Here is a 21,068-nt window from a genome sequence, read left to right as displayed (position 1 = left end):
TGGATCTGGTAGATCTGTTTCTGTATGTCCGTGAATTAAATAGTCACTGAATGAGGTTTGCTATCAACAGAAACAGACGGACTGTCATCCTCCAGTCCTATTTAATCAGCCAAACCACAGGACACCAAGACCCGGAAGCCTCATACCGGGAGCCAATCTTTTTCAGCTTCAGCTCTACAAAACCTGGGAAGGAGAATATTAACAAGTAACTATATTTGGATTTATAGAGGCACTTTCACAGACTTCCACAAGTCTGGCTCTTGACCAGAGAGTTGCAATAGAGTTGCACTGCAAAGTTCTTCACAGTCTTGAAATAATTAAACATGTCTCTAGATATTCACAGCGTTTTTACCTATGCATTTCTTCATAATTCATTCAATATACTCACCATGAAGAGCCACTTGCTGAGGCAATTCTGTATTACTAGTGAATTAAACAGATAAACTAAGGCATGTGTTCATTCACACGCTCACACTATATTTTATGTCTTGCACTATACCATATGCCTACTTGACAATGTGATTTAGAAAGGACCCAAGGCTGCTCAGAAAAGAATAATTACAATGAGCCATATGGTGAACAGAGCTACGTCTCAGCAAACATTGGCATTTTCTCTGCAAGAAAATGGAGTGGACACTGAGTTATTTTTCCTATCAAAAAGTCTGACCTCAATTTACTTTGCTGAACTATAACATCTGCCTGTACACACTGCCTATATTAGTACTGGCCTGACAGCTTTAAGCATGATTGACATAGTCACACTTAGCTATATAAATCAATCTCACAGTCTGTGTTGAGACATCATACTAAGTGGTAAGCTTTTTTCAAGCTTTTTTTGCTGTTTCTATTTGTGTGTACTTCATTTTCTCAGAATCACACACATTTGAGAAATGATCAAAATCATTTTAAAGATGCCCCAGATAACTTTGAATGTTCTTGGAGAGAACCTTTCCAGAACATCAGCTAAAGTTCTCAAAACCCTCCAGCTGGGAAGAAGTTGCAAATAGGACCAAACTTGATGCTTCAGGTCAAAAGTCTGGCTACACGGGACTGTTTTTGGATATGACCCGATGACCGCAGTTGCTCATTTTGCCCTAGATGTGTGTGTGGCCAAAGAGGAAAAGAGTCAACTTCCTAAATACTCTGACTGCATTCTCTTTTTGATGCAAACAGAAAGGTCATATATTCTTATTATCAGAATGATAAGTCACAGGGCAATTGGACAGTAATTCGTTTTAGGGCAGAGAAACAAAATGGCAAATGGCCACTTTACTGAACATTTTGCATTTAGGTTAATATGTCAGCAAAAGTAATTGCACGGAAAAGAGCCATCAGCATTACACAGAATTCTAAGTATAAGTTTTGTGTTCCACTGAAAAGTCAAAGAAAGTCCAAATGGTTACAAGAGGGCAAGTTTCATTTTTGGTTGAAGAATGTATGAATAGATGAAGTAGCCTATGCGAATTGTGATATTCCCTGGTGCATGTTTGAAGGAGCGGTCTTTAGTCATTATGTGTATGGTTAATAATTAATGTTATATTGTTGCAACTCGTGCATACTAATTAGGCCTGCCATATTACACTGAAATTAGAAAAAAAATAGGGCTAGAAGAATCGGAAACTGACAGATTGTTGGAGGGAAATGCAGTATGTGTGATTTTTGACACATCTCTGCCTTCACCTCAGCTGTGATTAATGCAGCATGTGGAATTGCTGCAAGCTTTAGATAATGATGGAGACTGTGCTCCTTATGTTCAGAACACACGCTAATGTGTCCGCCTGTAACCTGTCAGGATTTCACAGTCCACTCAATCACTAAAAGAGTTCACAAATGGAAAAAGGTCCATATCTTGCTACTCAACAGAGAGAAGAAAAAAAAAAGAGAGAGAAAGAAATGGACTTTGTCCCCACAGCTCACAGCATTCAGAAGAAACATTTTGGTCAGGAAACAATAATCCTTCATGTTTAGAAAATGTCAGACTTATTTTTTATATATTAGAAAACAGGTATATAATAAAACTTAAAGATTTAGAGAATGCTTGCACTGCTTTCAAGATTATTTAGTTCAGAAAAAAAAGATTATTTGTGAAAGTGCAGCAAATTCTAATGGATATAGAGGAACTCAACTCTGGTTTGGCTTTGTAGTATCTACACAACAACAAAAATCCATGTTTTGCTGTCTTTAATCAATGTATAAATCCACATACCTGAAATAAATTTAATAATCTGATGAAGTAACATTTTAAGTACAAATTGTTTCCTGAAAAGCAATAACTGGGTTGCAAACAACTGGAACAATTCTCATTTCCTACAAAAATGGAGTTCATTTGTACAGTCTTGTTTGAATAGACTTTGATTAAAAAGCAAAAAATATAACAATTAATTACATATACACATATTTGCAAAGATTCTACATTCAGTGAGTAGGCAGTAGATACAGAGACATTTCACACTGGCAGAAAAGAAAGATTTCTGTCAAGAAAATCAGGTTTAGCAACCTGAAGCAATAAAACATCCATACAAAGCTTCATCTGAATTGCTTTTAAAAATATAAATGGTTTGTTTTTGTTTTGTTTTAATTATTAAAAAGAAAAGTATTTGAACAGAAAAACAAATGTTGGGTTTAAATGTAAACAGTTAAGCTCTGTTAGTTAGCATAACTCTTTATTGTCAGGCTCAGCAGACGGCCAGACCACAGTGTGCTGTGATATGTAATTAACTCCCATAACCTGCAGTGAATTTAATCATTTCCTTCCAGTTGCACTCTAAAAGAGTATCCGCTTATTAGATTCTTCCTAAAAAAATGACATTGATGCAGATAATAAACTGATTTTATAAGATTTCTTTCTCATTAAATGGCTCAAACGTCATCGTCAGACACTAAGGCTCATTAAAACACACAAAAAAATGAGCTAGGCAACATTACAAACTCTGAAACAAGAAGGCTGCACACCATTAACAAAAATGAAAAAATCTAAAACTTCATTACAAAACATTCTACTGGAGGTTAAAGGGTTAAATCTTCAAAGGGCTTTTATTGATTGTCAGTCTGTCAAGGACTAGTGATCAGTATGCATTTTTCTTTCTGCATGTGAATGACAGTGTGAAATTTACATGAATGGTGTCATTGGGATTGTAGCGTGTATGAGGTAGGTACGAGTGGGTATAGGGAGGACCAATGATTGTCAGGAAAAACTGCAGTTGCAGCCAAAGCACTACTTCAATCACAATTTTCAGTAAAATGCTTGACGAGATTCATAGAGGAATTTAAATGCAACTCCAATTCGCTTGACAACTTGAAGGTAGCTACAAATCATACTTTTCAACTTCCTGCTTCGCACAATAAAATATTCCTGTAACCAAGCATAAAAGAGCTTTGATGAGGTTTCCAAATCATAATGCGCACTTACTGTCAAAATAGGAATTACAGAACAATCAAAAGCCTCTGCAAAAATCAACTTTGAAAGGGGGGGATCATTGAGACAGCTTGAACATTTTTATTTCAAATTCGGTTTCATCAGCAACAGCAGGGTGCAGAAAGCAAAGTCCTTGATTATTTATTCCCTCTTTGATTTGCATCTGCAGCACATAATGTAAACTCTTTAAATGACAGTTTTCTTCATTGTGCTTTGGCTCATCCATCAGATAATGTCATTTCCATTAGCTGGCCAGAGCAGTGTGTGTTCTTAGGTTGTATTGTGCTTGAGTGGTCCACAGACATCCAATTAATAGAGACACCCAGTGTCCCGTCTCATGCTGGCCATTCAGATGCGTGTTGATGGCAACCATGCTGTGTCCAATCTAGGTTTGAGAACATGCTAACATTTGGCTGCAGTTTTGTCAAACAAATCTAATCATCTTAAGTGTTTCAACACAATTTCTGACTACTTAAGCGTATAAACGCTAAAATGAACAGTACAGGCTAATCAGCATGAATGGTGTACTTACTGTCCTTAATCAGAAAAGCACAGTCTCGGGTTCTGGGTCTGGGAATGACGTGAAGCTCTTCCGAATCTCTTGAGAAAGGAGTGATTGTTGCTCGCAGTGAAGAGGAAGAATACTGGGAAGTTCAAAGAGCGGAACAGATCCCTTCAAACCAGCCGGAGGGTAAAGACCTTGGGTCAAAAAGACAATGGAGATGAATAAATCCAAAAAGAGCAGAATGCCTTGAATTCACTTTAGTTCAGACCCTTTGAACTGGTCTTCATAATTTAACTCTTACAGTCCTAATCCATTCAAAAAGTGCTGCATTGTTAATGCATCATGATTACCATACTCATAAACCATGGTATTTGAATGGTACACCAAGGTATGTAAAAATAAAAACACCATGATAACACCATGGTACGTGTCTGTAAAACCATGGTATTACCAATGTAATATCCCCAACAAAAAATAAAAATAAAATAAATAAAAAATGTTTTAATGTGGGTCAAATTGACCCAAACACAATAGGAGGGCTATACAAATTGGAATTACTGAGAAAATGATGGTCTGATTTTTTAATAATCTCCTGCTAAAATGCATCAAAGGATAACAGTAATATAATATCAACCACAGTATACTTTTTGGCATTTAGGTGCAGGAAAATTTGAAATAGACATCACAATAACAATAAACCATCATGCAACAGTGAAGGAGCAGGTTTTCTTGGTATCCCTAAAGATACAATTTCACAACCGTAAGACATTTTTGCTGAGCTACAATATACAGAGAAAGCATTTCTCTTACCTTTTTGTTTCAGGTCTAAATCTGGCTTTCCATAATCTTTAGTAGAGCCGATCTTCTTCTCTTGGCTCTGTAGACCTGACACTTTGGGGTCCACAGGATCCATTGCGACGTAAGCTGAATCCCACTCATAACTCTCATCCACAGAGCCTCTTCTAGATCTAAAGTCAGAAGATAAAGGAATGTGACATATAGTTAAGTCTAATGTGGATAACTTAAATCAGGGATCTCCAATCCTGCTCCTGGAGAGCTACTGTCCTGCAGACTTCTGCTGCGTTCAAGTCCTCCTGGGACGTTTGTACTTACAAGATGTATTAAAGTCACTTTGGTCACTTTTCTACATAAAGTTCAACAATTTTTTACTGTACATCTAAATAATGATAAATAAAGAATGTACATCTTTTTTTCAGTTTTTTGTTTATGAAGGTGAGGTAAATAGATTCATATATTCTATGGTAATTATACAATATTATAATATTTTGTATATGTAACTTGTATAGTGTTATTTTACATTACAAAAATCCTTGAGGCTTAAAGAAAATGACGAGTTTCCGGCTCATAATAATGACTTTGTGGTGGCGTTCATATGCATTCAACTCGTAAATACGATCTATTCAACATGACTTAAACGCACCATTCATTTCCAACCCTGCTTCAACACACCTGCTTGTGTTTATCAAAAAGCCCAATGATATTCTCCAATGATAGGTAATACAGACCCTCATATCTCCCAATAATAAGACAAACTCTGCCCTGAACACCTTTATTAGCTCAATCAGGTGTGTTTGACTGGGGTTGGAGTTGAAATCTGTGGGATGGTAGATCTCTAGAAACAGGGTTGAAGTCCCCTACCTTAAATAAAAGACAATATAGTATTCCAGAAAAAAATCAAATAAAATACCTATTGTATTATCAGAGCAATTACCAAACATGGTATTACCATTGGGGCTGGCAAAATGAATCGATGCATCTTAAATCGAGAAATGATTGAGCATGAATGAGTCGATTCTGAGCTTAGTTTTGAACAGCAGATGGGACTGCATGCTTTAGAAACAGCTGTACTCTGCTTGTTTCCAAATCCTTACACACTTGAATCTAAAATAATCATTCATAAAATTCAAAAAGGTTTACGCGAATTACACAGATGTTCACAGTGGGCAGTTTACATTAATCTCATGTCATAAAAGCATTCTGAGCTGATGTGAAATACACGACTCCACCAGGGGGGCAGGGTTTCATATTTTTTTGAAGCATCCCTGGGCACTGCCATTGGCTAGCGGACCCCCACCTGCTGTTAGCATTCCATTGACTCCCATTCATTTTTGCGTCACTTTGACAGCGAATAATTTTACATGTGAAGCAATTAAAGACTCCATTTGTCCTTTCATTATTTCTAAAGAAACACGAAAATGTATAAAAGGCCCCATTACATTGTATCTTACGTTGTGGCCCCGTAGAAGCTGTTTTTGTAAAAAATGGGCAAACGATTGCGTCATAACCAGCGACTCTCTGTCGCACAGTAGAGAAATTACTGTATGGACAGGAGGAGAAGCTCGCAGACTATTAGTGAGACTTAGAAGGACTGTATATTGAGTTCTATCGCTGAGACTAATTTTGTGTGGTGATCACTCTCGGGTGCCGGTCAGGACACAGGAACCAGACCAATTGCTGAATTTAGGTTATTTAATGAACAGTTGAGTAGGCATGGGCAAACAATCTAGCAGTTGGCTTTATAATATATCCGTCTATGTGTATGTGTGGTTCTGGAATTAAAGAAATAACGAAAATAAATAACATATAAATGTAGTATCCATATACATCCATCCAATAAGTAAACAGTAACTAAACTGTAATGTGTGTAATTACAAGCATCGTCACAGAAATAATGATTGCCATTAAACACAGTCACATGTACAGAAACGTGACTAAATAAAAAGTGCGTCACCGATTATAACAACTATTACTGGTGAAACTTAAAAGCCAAAGATTTGAAACTCAAAGTATCTAGCTGTACAATACACAGTATAGCAGAAATATCTTATTAAATATCTATCCAAACATAATATACACTGTGTTTGTAATAGTTAACAAGGAAATATTAAATGAATCTAGCAGTGCGTCATCTAGACACTGGCCATAATCACAATATAGCACCCAAACACGATAGTCTAAATGATTAGAAGTGAGAATAGAAGCTTACTTTATGTCATTAACGCACACAATATAACTATATTACGTTCATGAATGGCATGAATACTCGCATCTGCACAGCCCCACGTACTGCATTCACTTTCTTTCTTGCGCAGTTCTACCCATAACCGAGCGCTGCTCACTGATTATTGCATGCCCTCTGGTGGTGTTTAAGCGCATCTGTCGGCGCTGGAGTTGCGCATAAGTGATTGTTCAGTTATCTGCGTGGCCTTTCTTACAGCCGCCCCCAAATGTGTGGAGCACATTTGTTCCTAAATAAGTACTTAGTTCAGCACCTGTGAACAGTTCTTATCTTCATTTTGAACCTCTGATAGAACAATCAGTCTGGCTACCAGTCTAGTGTAGGTTTTGTCATTGATCTTTACGTCCACTGTCCTTACATGTCCATCAGCACTGGGGTAAAGTTTGGTGACACGTCCTATTGGCCAGTGTGCTCTCGGCAATTGAGGGTCCATCATCAGTACTACAGATCCTAGGGTCATATCTGTAGATGTGGAATACCATTTCTGGCGGGACTGTAGACTTGGGAGATAGTTCTTAATGAAACTAGACCAGAACTGATCAGCCAGAATTTGGGAATGTCTCCATCGGCGTCTGCTCAGGAGTTCGGATTTGGGGTACACTACTTGGGGCAGAGATCCGTCCCGCCGCCCCATCAGAAGAAAATTTGGAGTCATCGGGTCAAGGTCCTTAGGGTTGGAGAATACATATCCCAATGGTTTAGCATTCAACATGCCTTCTACTTCCAGGAGAACAGTATGGAGTACTTCCTCCGTGACAGCTTGACTTCCTACTACTCTGTAAAGTGCTGTTTTCACAGAGCGAATTTCCCTTTCCCACGTTCCACCGAAGTGGGGTGCACCAGGTGGGTTGAAGTGAAAATGTATTTTATGTTTGGCAAGCTGGAGTTGGAGTTCTGGGGACAGTTCCGTAAGAGCCTCTCGTATCTCTCTTTCTCCTCCTCGGAAATTTGTTCCCTGGTCGGAGAACAACTCAGCTGGTGTCCCTCTTCTGGCGATGAACCTCCTCAAAGCCATTAAGAAGGAGTCGGCATTCATACTGGTGAGGATCTCTAAATGTACACATCTGGTCGTAAGGCATTTAAATAAGATTCCCCACCTCTTTTCTATGCGCCTGCCCAACTTGACTACAAAGGGCCCGAAACAGTCCATCCCCGTCGAGTAAAATGCTGGCTTATAAAGGCGTAGGCGTGCTATAGGTAAGTCTGCCATCTTTGGAATTTGAGGGCTTGATTTCCATCGTCTACAATCTGTGCAGGTATGCTGATATCGTCGAATTGCTTCTCGACCTCGTAAGATCCAAAACTTGCGGCGAATCTCTGCAAACACTCTCTCAGGGCCGGGGTGGCCGAGTCGAGAATCGTAGTCTTGGATCAAAAGCTTAGTGGTGGGATGGTGCTGATCCAAAATAATGGGATGCACAGCAGCTGGGTCTAAGTCTTCAGATCGTCTCAATCTGCCACCAACTCTAATGAGTTCATCTGTCTTGTCCAGCTCTGGAGACAGCATAAGTAGACGGCTATTTTGTTGAACTGGTTTCCCATTGTGCAGTAGGCTGAACTCCTCTCTGAAACTATCCTGTTGTGCACTTCTTAGGATAAGAATCTCAGCTGTACTGTAGTCATCAGCGCTAAGAGCTCTACTGTTACTTGCCGCCCCTTGAAGCTTCTGTACGGTCGCCTCTAAAAGTTCCCTCCATGTTGTGTACTGATGCACATCTGGTAAGTAAGGCTCCTTGTCAGGTATGGTCGTAGTGACTCCACAGAAGATAGACTTGCAAAGTTCTGTGTGACACTCGTCAATTACTGTTGTTGGTGAGGTCGGCCATTTGTCTGGGCTTTGAAGAAGAAAGGGTGGCCCATGGCTCCATCGGTTAGGCTCAGCTAGTTCTTCTAGCTTCTTACCTCTGGTGAGGTCATCAGCAGGGTTTTTCACTGAGTCCACATATCGCCATGAAAGTCGATCAGTGAGCTCCTGAATTTCTGCCACTCGAGTGCCAACGAAAACCTTAAATCGACATGACTCAGAGTGTAACCAGGACAAGACCGTGGTTGAGTCGGTCCAGAGGGTAGTTCGGCTGATTGGCAGGGTAAGCTCTCGTTCTAACAATCGACTGAGTTGGGCCCCTGTGAGGGCAGCACAGAGCTCCAGTCTGGGAATTGAGAGCAGTCGTTTCAAATCCTGCGGCAGCTGGGGGTCGTCCCAGTCTCTGTGTTTGTCCCATAGTTGTCTCACTAATATTTTGGCATGGGTGGTGTATGGCAGAATATAGCCAAGAGGGTCGTATTGGCTGGCTAATACCTTGTAGATATTCCGCATGGTAGGAGCATCATAATTTACAGGGCGATGTTTGTATTCCAGCACATCTGTTGAGCAGTGCCAGCTGAGGCCAAGAGCCGATTCCGGATTGTCTATTCGGTCATGAGCGAGCCAGAGTTCCAGATTGTCTGACCGAGCTTCTTCGGGTAGGTGACTGATGACATCCAGCTTATTGCTGGCCCACTGCCTGAGTTCAAATCCACCTGAGGCTAGAGTCTCCCTTAGCTTATCTACCAGGGTTCTGGCCAGGTCAGGTGAGGAGAGGCTTTGCAGACAATTATCCACGTAGAAGCATTTCTCAATGGAAAACCTCACATCATCCCCTGGCTGGCTGTGACTGATTACATGGTGCTGCATGGCGTAAGTGGCACAGCACCGACTACACGTCGTACCAAAAGGTAAAACCTGCCACTCAAACACAGATGGAATTTGGTCTCTTTCCATGTCTCTCCAGACAAATCTCAGAAGGGGCCGCTCTTCAGGGAGCAGGCGGACCTGGTGAAACATGGCTTTCACATCACCACTTATGGCTACACTATGCTCTCGAAACCGTAACAGTACTCCTAGGAGTGAGGGTCCTAAAGTGGGTCCAGGTAACAGCCACTGATTTAGGTTCTGACCTCGGTACTGGTAAGAGCAGTTGAACACTATGCGATTCTTATTGTTGTGGGTCACCATGTGGTGTGGAATATACCATGATTCAACTGATTGTGTTATCTTATGGTAGTTCAGCTTCCTAACTACTCCGGTCTGAGTCAGTTTCTGAATTTCAGCGTTGTATGTCTTAGCTCGTTCTGGGTCTTTAGCGAGGCACCGTTCGGTGTTCCGCAGGCTGGGCATTACCATTTCCTTTGTGGCTTGGAAAGGAGGCATATATTTGTGCCTAAGCAATGGGGGGACATAACGTAAGACTCCATCCACTTTAACATGATTGGTCCTTGATTCAAGCATGTTAATGGCCTCTTGATCTTGTCGTGACCTGGTAACCTCTTACTCGTTCTTAATAGGAAGTACGTCCACTTGCCACAGTTTCTCTACGTTCCTGAAAAGCTCTGCCATTAGAGGGATTGGTTGAGGTCAATAAACACTGCTGTGGCCGAATGGACTGCTCAACAAGTCGGGTGGGACCCTGTAATGTCCACCCTAATCTTGTCTTCAGGGCTGCCGGTCCCCCTGGGGGACCTAACCTTACTGGCTTAACAGGAGTAATCAAGTGAGGGTGATCAGCTCCAATTAGCAGCAAGGGCTGTGCCTGTTCGAATGCCTGTATTGGGAGGCCCACAAGGTGCTTGTAATTTTTCTGTAATTTGTTCATGGGGTAAGAGTGAAGTGCCAGACCAAGGTGGTCTGCAGTGAAGGCATCAGAGATGAGAAAGCTGTGCTGAGGCTTATCGGCTGGGGAAACACGGAATGACACCTTGGACCCATGAAGAACTTGAATATCTTGACGTATAGTCCGCAAGGCCAGGTGTTCTGGCTCTCCTTGGAGGCCCAGGTGGCGTGTTGCTGCTTGTAAGAGCATAGTCCTCTCCGAGCCATCGTCCAGGATAGCATAGGTGTTCAGAGTGCGCTTACCATGGTGGAGTAGTACTCTAATAACCTTTAATAGCACACGACTTCCATTTACTGGTTTATCTACATACAGCACTTCAGAAGATGTATTCACTAGACAGCTCTCCTCTTTAGTCGACTTGACCACACTCTTAGGTGTTCTGGAATTAACTTCATGCAGCACTGGTAGGTGTTTACCTTGACAAATTCTACAAGGTTTCCGCAGATTGCACTGGGCTGCCTGGTGAGTTCTAGCACATCGCCAGCACCTTCGAGTGGTACGGATCCATTCTGATAATTGCTCGGTGGTCAGTTTTACAACCTCGGTACATTGACTTAAGAAGTGCTCTGTATTATTACAGAATGGACAGTAGGGTGCAGTTCTGTTCCTAGTAGATGGATTCAGCTGTGCGGGTGAAACTTCTCTCTCCATCGCCTCTCTAGATCCATGTAGCACAGTAGTGGTCCACCTCTTCTGCCGAGGCTCCTGTCTAGGCCATTGTTTCTCCTTAGTGATCTTCACTGTTGATGAACCGTCATATTCTTGGCACCACGACTCATATTGCAACCAATCAGAGAGATCAGTGAGAGTGTAGGTTGTTCCGGGATAATGAAACTTGCTGCGCCTGAACTCAGCTCTCATCTCTGTCGGTAACTTGCTCAGCAAGCGTGCTACGTGAGATCCACACTGTAGCTCTATCTCTCCTGGGGAACCAAGGGATTTAAGCATGCCCACAAGTGCTTGGACCTGTAAGGCAAACTTCTCGAAGGCAGCTTGATCACCGCGCCGAATATCAGGCGAGTCCATAACACTGGCTATTTTATTCAGAGCCATCTGATGAGGTTGGCCAAACTTTAGATTAAGAGCTGCCATGGTATCACTGTACGGTCTGGGGGAATTCAGATATGAATCTGCTATCAGCCTTGCCTCTTCCAACTTCAAGTGATCCACCAGGATTTGGTATTTAAAAAGCTCTGTCCCATCGGGGGGTAGTAGATTATCTAAAGCTATTTTCATCCTAGCAAACTCACTGGGGTCTCTGTGACTGAAGTAGGGAATCGACGGCATCGGACCTCGGTATATCGGCTCAGAATGTAGAGGAATCTGATGTTGAGGATCGATTACAGTTCTCTTGTGGGCCCTCATTGGCAGGTATGGCTCTGAGATCGCTGCAGGCTCACCTTGAAGGTAACTCTTGTACTGTTCTGAGTTATATGCTGGACTGGCTCGAATAGGTGGCTGAGGATGGAAGCCTTGTTGTTGACTCAAATGACCTTGAAACATCCTTCTTGTCTTTGCTGTCAGCCGACCACGATATGAGGGCTTGGTGTCTGTGCAACAAGAGGCTTACTCTTACTAACAGCTGCTTGTTTTAGAACTTGAAGCTCACTCATCATCTTCTCCAGAAAGTCGACAATGGGCTCACTACTGGCAGACTGAGGTTGTGGGTCTCCTGTCTCTGGCCATGGAGGGGGATCAGGCCAGTCTGCCTCATCGTACTCATTAAACTGTACATTAGCGATCAGCTCCTCACTGGGCGGAGGCATAAACCCATGGTCTAACGGGAGTGTGGGTAATTGATCAGACTTACGTGGATCCAATGCATTCGACTGAGAGCTCCCTGTAGCTGGTTGAGGAATCTGCTTCAAGCTGCGCACTGTTTCTGCTAGTAATCTTAACTCAGATCTGGTCTCTCTGATTTCAGCTAATGCGGTGTTCAGGTGCTCATCTCTACTTTGCATAAAGTCTTTCTGGAAGGCTGGAGGTGAATTGTACTCTTCTGAAGACCAACTACTTGGAGTGGATAATCTGCTTCTTTCAGCATGTGCTCTCTCGGTGTACTGATGGGCTTACTGGTATTCAGAAACTGGTCTTTGGCTGTACTGTCCCGCTGCAATGTGCTGTTCCTCTGTACAGTCAGCATCCCTTAGTGACTGACGACGGTTGAAAGAGGGAGGGGTCATACTGGCAGCTCCTTTTTCTTGTGAACACAACTCCTCTTCTTGCCCATGCCTACTGATTCTTGGTTCAGATAACTGTCTTTGTGGCAGCACAAAACCCATTTCGTACTCATCATAATGATGTGGGGGGTGGGTCCGGCGTTTAGGTCTGGTTGAGGCTCTATCATCCATCTTATAGAGAGAAATGACACACATCCGGCTCGAAGGACCAATATTAGTGAGACTTAGAAGGACTGTATATTGAGTTCTATCGCTGAGACTTATTTTGTGTGGTGATCACTCTCGGGTGCCAGTCAGGACACAGGAACCAGACCAATTGCTGAATTTAGGTTATTTAATGAACAGTTGAGTAGGCATGGGCAAACAATCTAGCAGTTGGCTTTATAATATATCCGTCTATGTGTATGTGTGGTTCTGGAATTAAAGAAATAACGAAAATAAATAACATATAAATGTAGTATCCATATACATCCATCCAATAAGTAAACAGTAACTAAACTGTAATGTGTGTAATTACAAGCATCGTCACAGAAATAATGATTGCCATTAAACACAGTCACATGTACAGAAACGTGACTAAATAAAAAGTGCGTCACCGATTATAACAACTATTACTGGTGAAACTTAAAAGCCAAAGATTTGAAACTCAAAGTATCTAGCTGTACAATACACAGTATAGCAGAAATATCTTATTAAATATCTATCCAAACATAATATACACTGTGTTTGTAATAGTTAACAAGGAAATATTAAATGAATCTAGCAGTGCGTCATCTAGACACTGGCCATAATCACAATATAGCACCCAAACACGATAGTCTAAATGATTAGAAGTGAGAATAGAAGCTTACTTTATGTCATTAACGCACACAATATAACTATATTACGTTCATGAATGGCATGAATACTCGCATCTGCACAGCCCCACGTACTGCATTCACTTTCTTTCTTGCGCAGTTCTACCCATAACTGAGCGCTGCTCACTGATTATTGCATGCCCTCTGGTGGTGTTTAAGCGCATCTGTCAGCGCTGGAGTTGCGCATAAGTGATTGTTCAGTTATCTGCGTGGCCTTTCTTACACAGACAATCTTTTACTGTCTATCGGTTAGGGGACCGAGGCTATCGGGGGAACGTGGAGGCATGAAGTCAAGGGAGAAGCCCATAGAGAGTCCATAAAAGCAACGGGACAAAATTATTCAACAACGTCTGCAAGATTCAGTGGGTGATTCAGATTTCTCTTGGCACAGCAATTAGAAGACTTACAGGTTGCTCACGAGACATTTACGACATCAAGTTCAGTTTGAGTCTGCGCAGTACGCTCTACCCCCAGGAAGTGCGTGCTTCTAATTGACTTCACTTGTCTCCGTTGAATCCAATGGGGTCGCTGTGTCCATTTCTTTTACTGTCCATGGACTCCACCAAATGCATGGGCACTCTTTAGCACTCTTCTTCATGACCATTTAAGTGTGAGGATAAAAACTAGATTAGAGCGCCATCTGCTGTTAAAATCTAAGCTCAGAATGGATTCCAGAGAGAATAGCAATGCATTCGGAAGATCTCAGAATCGATCCATGATTTTCCACCCTAATTACCATAGTATATACAACACATGGTATACACAAACACATGGCAAAGAGTTTCCATAATACTTTTTGTAAGACGATCAATCATAAGAATCAATTGAAATAATTATAAACAGCTTAAGATAAATATATGGAGAAAGGCAAAGAACAGTCAGTTGTACCTTTCATGCCGTTCAGGCTCCTGTAGAACTGACTCATCTCTGTCACTGTCCTCTATGGTCTCTGGAGAGCTGGTCAGGGGAGGGCTGAGAGAGAACTGCCTGTTGTTAGGGGCATCCATGCTGCCTCTGCCACTGCTTTGGCTTGCATAACTTCTGTAACTTCCCTCTCTGGAACTCTTCTTGTATCTGTTCATTTCCACATCAACCTCCTGCCCATCTTCATCTTCCTCCTCTCTACCCCCCTCTTGGCTTTGGCTCTGTCTTCCAGATGGCAAGGCTGGCAGAGAGGGGCAATAAGGCCGAGGCCAGCTAGAACCCCCTGTTGATAAGGCAGCATGAGTGCTATGTCCCAACACCCGCTTTTTGCGGAATTGTGAGTTATTCCTCGAGCCATTATATGATTTAGAATCCTGATGATGGGGGTCTTTTGTTTGACCTTCTAAAGCCACAGATGAATCTGTTTGCAAACTAGGACTACTTTTAGGCTTATCTGCAACTGAGTTGGGTCTGCATGCAAAGGGGGATGTCGGGGAGGGGGAATCTCGACCAAGTGTCAGCGAGTCTATCCAGGCATCAGGGGTCAAAAAATGGTCCTTGTATAATTTTGAGTCTAAACTTTGGGTGCTCTTGTGGCGATTACAGTTGTTTAATCCCAGACTCTTTGTCTTCCGAGGCATTGTTCCAGAGACATTGATTTGAGATACAGTTTTGCTCGACCATTTATTTAACGTCTGCTGCTTCCTTAAACTTGCATGTCCTGACTCTACTGATCTATCTTTTACAAGATCTGATAATCTGGGTCGGTCATAATCTAGAGTCTCATAACTGTGATCTGAGCCCAGCATGGACCTTGAATATGGAGATTGGCTCTCAAGATCAGGGCCATCTACACTCATCTCTGAATAAACACTAGTTGGATTTACCTGTCTAGTGCTTCTTTCTATGGTCTGCCTCTGATGATTGTCTGAGGATGAATACATACAAGGGTCAAAATAATGTTGACTTCTGCTTGAGGTCCTCTGGCCTTTTTGCCCTACAACATTTTTGGTCTTTTCCAATTTGTAGATTAAGGGTACATCCATTACACGACCAAGATTTGACTCAACAGGAGTTCTGCTTCGTCTTCGGTCCCAAGTTTGTGATTTTTGGTGGTCCCCTCTGTCTAGACTACGAGACCTTTGGTAGTTAGATCTCTGAATGGAATAGTAACCTTGTTGATTCTGCCTATACTTGGTATCCTTTCCATGAGAGGTATGTAGGGGCACCAAGCTTGCAGAAGAAATCTTGTGTCTTTCTTCCCATGGAATGCAAGAGGCAGCTCTTCCCTTCAACATGCTGGCATTCTCAGATAAAAGGCTTTGTCTAATGGCTTGGAAGTTACCTTGAGGAGTTGAGGTTTCTTGGAATTTCCAGATTCTTCCATACTCATCATCTGTTTGTTCATGGCTATATGGATTTCGATCACCAGTGTACTTGCGTAGTTCCTTTTCAAGCTCCTCTCTCTCACGAGCTAAAGATAAACAGCGACTTAGGTTTCCTTGTTCCCTCTCATGCTCCATCTGCAAAACCAGGGTACTGGCTGTAGAGTGTTTGGTACCTTGTTTTATGGACTGCCGACCCAGAGTACTTTCTGAATGAGGATAGAGAAAAGAGCCACTACAATCTGATGAGGGACTTGTCTGTTCTGGTTCATCCAAGAACTCTTGCTCCAGAATGGGCATGTAATGGCCGTTCAACGAGAGGTGCTTAGCCATAGCCCGTGTTCTGCTAGAAGAAGGGATATCTGATGCGAAAGGTGGAAGATCCACTGAAAGGACAAAAGGTGGCCTTTGTCTTTCATTCCTGTAGGATCTCAAAGACTGGGACTTCTGGATTCTGCAGCTCCTGTTTCCTTCTGATGACTGATGGGAGTTTTGACTCGGGTTTCTCCTGATCTGAGAACTGACAATACTGCCGTCTTCACAAGAATCAATGATAAAGCGTCCGTCAAGACCTCGGTGGATGAACTCCACAGAGGACACAGGAGCAAGTGATGCCCGTTGGGGATGGCTCTCAGGGAGGGAATGGTGGGATGGAGGGTGAGCTTGAGGAAGGAGATGTTGCCGCTGGGCATGACAATCACTTTGACTAGACTTTTCAAGGGAGGAGTGATTGGAAGAAGAGGAAGTGTAGGAGAGAGGACGAGCTGGTAGGAGCCTTTGGTTCAGGGTGTTGTCAGGGCTGCTAAGATCAAGGAAAGGAAATTAGTACATTACAAAATGGTTGCAACAAAAAGGAAAAATTTGGGCAGTGAAAAAGGGTTTCATGAAACAGGGGTGGTGAACTTACTTCTCAGAAGGGTTATTATTTATTGCGGGAGGGAGATCTGAAAGGAGGGAACCAATTTTACATTGGAATGAGTGTCAAGATGAATGATCATGCATGAAGAATAACAATATGGGGTAGAGGACTGAGAGCATCTTCAAAGATGGAATCATTAAGGCAGACTGTTAAACAGTTCTAAGCAGTTCAAAGTGTTGTTTCTTTACCCTTGACATTCTTCCTACGCCTTCGGTTCTTTTTATGAAAAATGAAACAGACTATTGCCAGGGTCAGGATAAGCGCGAGACAAAGGAGTCCTACACCACCCATAACACCAGCCATTAGCTGGTCAGGAAAGTCTAGGAGGCGGGAACTGGCTGGGTGCATATTCATTCCTGAGGAACGCAAAGAACGGCTTTAATGGTTGGGTATGTTAAATACTTATAGATTTTTGTATAAGTATAGCTTAGAGTAATACACTCTAACAATTTCTTAAGGAAATATTACAGGGAGGTGATTAGAACATGAGATGTGTGAAGCACTAACCAATGGTTGAGACACTGATTGATGGACTGGGCATGCTCAGCTGATCTCCACGTTGAGAGAGAAGCCTCAGTTCATACTTGCAATCCTTCAGAGAGTGATACATAGTGAGAAAAATTACAAAATAAGGATGAAAGCAAAGGAAGAAAGGGCTGCATTTATCAAATATGACAAACTGACTGATTCGTGAAAATCTAAGATCATGTCTTCGAGAACATTTACCTTACATAACCCTGGAAGTAAGATTTGACTCTCAACTGGGCTAATGTTCTCTTTCAGATTAATCCATTCCCCTCCTTCAAGGCGTGACTGTATGACAAAACTGTCAATGTTAGGAGAATGGGACTGAGGCACTGACCACCACAGAAGAATTCCCTCTGAACTCTTATTGATTGAGAGATTTGTAGGTGGTACCAGGTTAACCACAACAGGATGTGAATCTGTAAAATCAAATATTAAATGAGAGACTGAAATGAGCAGCTTGCTTTTATTCAATTATTCACAGTGTGTAGCATAAATACAGATGGTTTAACATTGAGGTAGCCAGCACACAGACTAAGTGTTTTAAAGACCCAATTAAATCAAAATTTGAGTTCTGTGGCTTTTAGAGTATGTCTATTAGCTTTGAGGCCATCTATATGCTAGTACATTCACAGAAAATGACAAAATGAATTAAAATTGATTAAACTGATAAGATAATCAAATTTAAATGTACATGCTTTCTCTTCTTTCAATGTACAATAGTTTGTTTAATAAAATGCCATCCTCCTAATATCATATGTCACTTAATAGCAACAAAATGTAACAAATTATGGTTCATGGCCATGAAAACTAGGTTAATAAAACAATTTCATAGGTATTGAAAGTTTTTTGTGCATATCTAATGTTTACCAAGAGTTGTGATGGTGGTGATCTCACTGAAGGGCCCAGTGCCAATTTTATTTTGGGCCACAACACTGAACTGGTACTCAGTAGCAGGAATAAGATTGGTGACCAACAGACTGTTCTCAGTGGAGAGGTCTGGGAAAGACAACCACTCTTGCTTTTCTTCTTTCCTTTCTGTTGACACCTGCTTATACCTGAAAAAAAGAATTTTAGCAAATAAAAAAAAATAAATAATAAGATTTATGAAGACATTCTTAAACCATCCAGTGAAAACTAGCAAAAACACTACTAACACTACTTTTTTCAGTAGCATAAAATTAGCAAAAAAAATTTTTTTACCAACTAATAGCAATGCTGCATGACAAAATGCAAATTTTTTTTTTGAGGGTGGTTATTTGTGCACCTTCTTGAGATTTGTATTGTGTATGCAGCTTTGTGACTCTGCTTTGCATTGTTTTGCATTTAGAGTAAATTTATTAGATAAATACTGCTCTTATTATAAAAAAATATAATCTGACAGACTACAATTTCCAAAATACTTAAGATTTACAGAGATAAACTCTAACAAGACAGACACCAACCAGACAGTAAATTTCTGAGCATATCCTCCATCAAAGCCAGCTACCCAGGAAACATTGGCCTGGTTCATTCCTGGGATCACAGATACTGATGACACTGCATGTGGACTTGTACCTGTGAATCAGAAGGAAACAAGTTATGTGTGACATATGTCGTGTGATACATGAGGTGTGACAGCAAGTTGCAAATTCAATCTAGATGAAGACTACTCAACTATCTCAGGAGCCACTAGACAATATTTCCTTTAGCCCCTTTAGGGCTTTTATTTAGCTAAATTTCAAGCCCAAAATTAACACAGAAGATGTTTACTGAAACAGCAGACATCACAAGGCCCAAGTGTGGTAGTAATGATCTAGATGCTTCAAGTCTTACCCAGCACAAGGACTGTTGTTCTGACAGATACAGTGGCCACTCGGTTGGTGGAGCTGCACTCCCATTCCCCCTGGTGGTCTTTACTGAGAGGACGCAGAATGAGGGAGCCATTCGCTGCTACAGTTAACAGTGAGCGAGAGGCTGTGCCAACCTAAGAGGAGCAGTGCCATAATGAAGCATATAATGAGATTAAACACCAATTTTAATTAAAACTTGATTTCCTGCTGTAAGGGGATGCATTATAATATTTGGAGAAAATGAAAAATATTTGTGCACAGGACTAATGCTATTTTTTTTTTATGTTAATCAGCACAATTTTACACAATAAGCAGTTGTAAACTATTGCAGCTGAGCATTACACCTCATAACAGTACAGGAATGTTTTGGGTTAAATATGTGTTTAGCTCACTCAACAACATCTGTGGTTTGCTGTTTACCACAGAAAATAATTGTAACTTGTCCCCTAGTTTGAAAAAACAAACATAAAACATGTACAGTAAGACACTTTCAATGGACGTCTATGGAGTATTTAAAACAGTCAAGTCAAGTCAAGTCAAGTCACCTTTATTTATATAGCGCTTTAAACAAAAAAGATTGTGTCAAAGCAACTGCACAGTGCAGTTTACTAATACAGTAAATAAATATATATTATATTATATGGTATTTCTACTAGAATTACTATTAGTTATAACCATTACCATTAGTTATTAAACTGATTGTAAATACTGTTATGTTGTTTGTGATACAAAATATGGTAGAATCACTTTGACAAATGAACCAAGAATGTAAATGTAAAGGCACAGTATAATGACTTTTACCTTTTTCCAGCTGACTTTTGGAGCCGGATAACCATCCATCTGACATGGAATAACAAGCATGCCCCCAACATCCTGTCTGTACTCCTTACGAGGTGACACTTTCAATGATGGAGGATCCTAAAAGATGAAAACACTTATATTATGGCTTGAAAATTCACATTAACCATAACTAATTGTATTTGCTTCACATTCCATCACTTTTTCCCCACAACATTCTAAGACGAATATCTGTTATATATGGAAGCTGTTTCTGCCACTGAATAAAAATAAAAAAGTAACTTTTTGTCTTACAATTCTAACTTTTTCTCCTCAGAATTACGAGTTTATATCTCACAAGTCTGACTTTATAACACAGAATTGTGAGTTATAAAGTCAGAACTGTGAGATATAAACTTTCAGTTTTAAGAAAAAAGCCAGTCTTTTTCGCCTTCAGAACTGGACTTTACAATTTGCAATTTATCTCACAACTGTGAGAAAAAAAGTCAGAATTTCGAGTTTGTATCTCACAATTTATTTCTTGCAAATTTAAATTTAAGACTTTATTTCTTGCAATTGTGGGTTTTAATCATGCTGTTCTAAGAAAGAGTCCGATCTGTGAGTTTGTATCTCATATTTGTGAGAAAAAAAATGAAAAACGAAATTGTGAGATGAAAAATCTGAATGACCTTTTTTTAATTCTGTGGCAAAATCGGTCTTCCATAGTTATAAACATTTGTAATTTGTAAGGCCCCACCTGTAGTAAAACGGTGGTGGGCTCAGACTGCCCCATTGTCCCGAAGCTATTGTAGGGAGTACACGTGTATACACCTGCAGCATCATCATTAGCTGTCGCTATGATTATAGAGCCTTCTGAAGTCAGTGTCCATCCAGGATACTGTTGAAAGAAATTCACAGTTATTCTGAGTGTTTTCTGAAATAATGCTCTTTGGAAAGATGTGAGGTTACGTCATCAAGAGAGGGGTATAAGTGTAAGCACAACATGGTGTAACCGAATTAAAATCAATATGTCAAGCATTAGTAGCAGAGGAAAAGCAC

General features: G+C 41.0%; 1 protein-coding gene across 2 annotated transcripts in view; it reads right to left on the bottom strand.

Annotated features, from left to right (window-relative positions):
* Positions 1–2,164: 2,164 nt before the first annotated feature.
* Positions 2,165–21,068, bottom strand: part of LOC132127067 (protein turtle homolog A-like) — a 46,391-nt gene continuing 27,487 nt past the window's right edge. Inside the window, exons 10-22 of one of the 2 annotated variants that reach the window (XM_059538685.1) lie at positions 20,767–20,907; positions 20,034–20,150; positions 19,216–19,366; positions 18,846–18,957; positions 18,271–18,458; positions 17,602–17,819; positions 17,383–17,467; positions 17,064–17,231; positions 16,864–16,900; positions 14,536–16,758; positions 4,731–4,888; positions 3,948–4,114; positions 2,165–3,800 (exon numbers count right to left, since the gene is read on the bottom strand). In XM_059538685.1, the coding sequence (XP_059394668.1) occupies positions 3,957–4,114; positions 4,731–4,888; positions 14,536–16,758; positions 16,864–16,900; positions 17,064–17,231; positions 17,383–17,467; positions 17,602–17,819; positions 18,271–18,458; positions 18,846–18,957; positions 19,216–19,366; positions 20,034–20,150; positions 20,767–20,907 (3,756 nt within the window). In that variant the 3' untranslated portion in view covers positions 2,165–3,800; positions 3,948–3,956. The remainder of the gene's footprint in view (positions 3,801–3,947; positions 4,115–4,730; positions 4,889–14,535; positions 16,759–16,863; positions 16,901–17,063; positions 17,232–17,382; positions 17,468–17,601; positions 17,820–18,270; positions 18,459–18,845; positions 18,958–19,215; positions 19,367–20,033; positions 20,151–20,766; positions 20,908–21,068) is intronic. The other variant, XM_059538686.1, reaches the window with a different exon arrangement.

Source organism: Carassius carassius, chromosome 45 (genome assembly GCF_963082965.1).
Source record: "Carassius carassius chromosome 45, fCarCar2.1, whole genome shotgun sequence".
Taxonomy (NCBI): Eukaryota; Metazoa; Chordata; class Actinopteri; order Cypriniformes; family Cyprinidae; genus Carassius; species Carassius carassius.
Note: the sequence above shows the minus strand (reverse complement) of the source record. Positions and strands in the feature narration are given on the sequence as shown.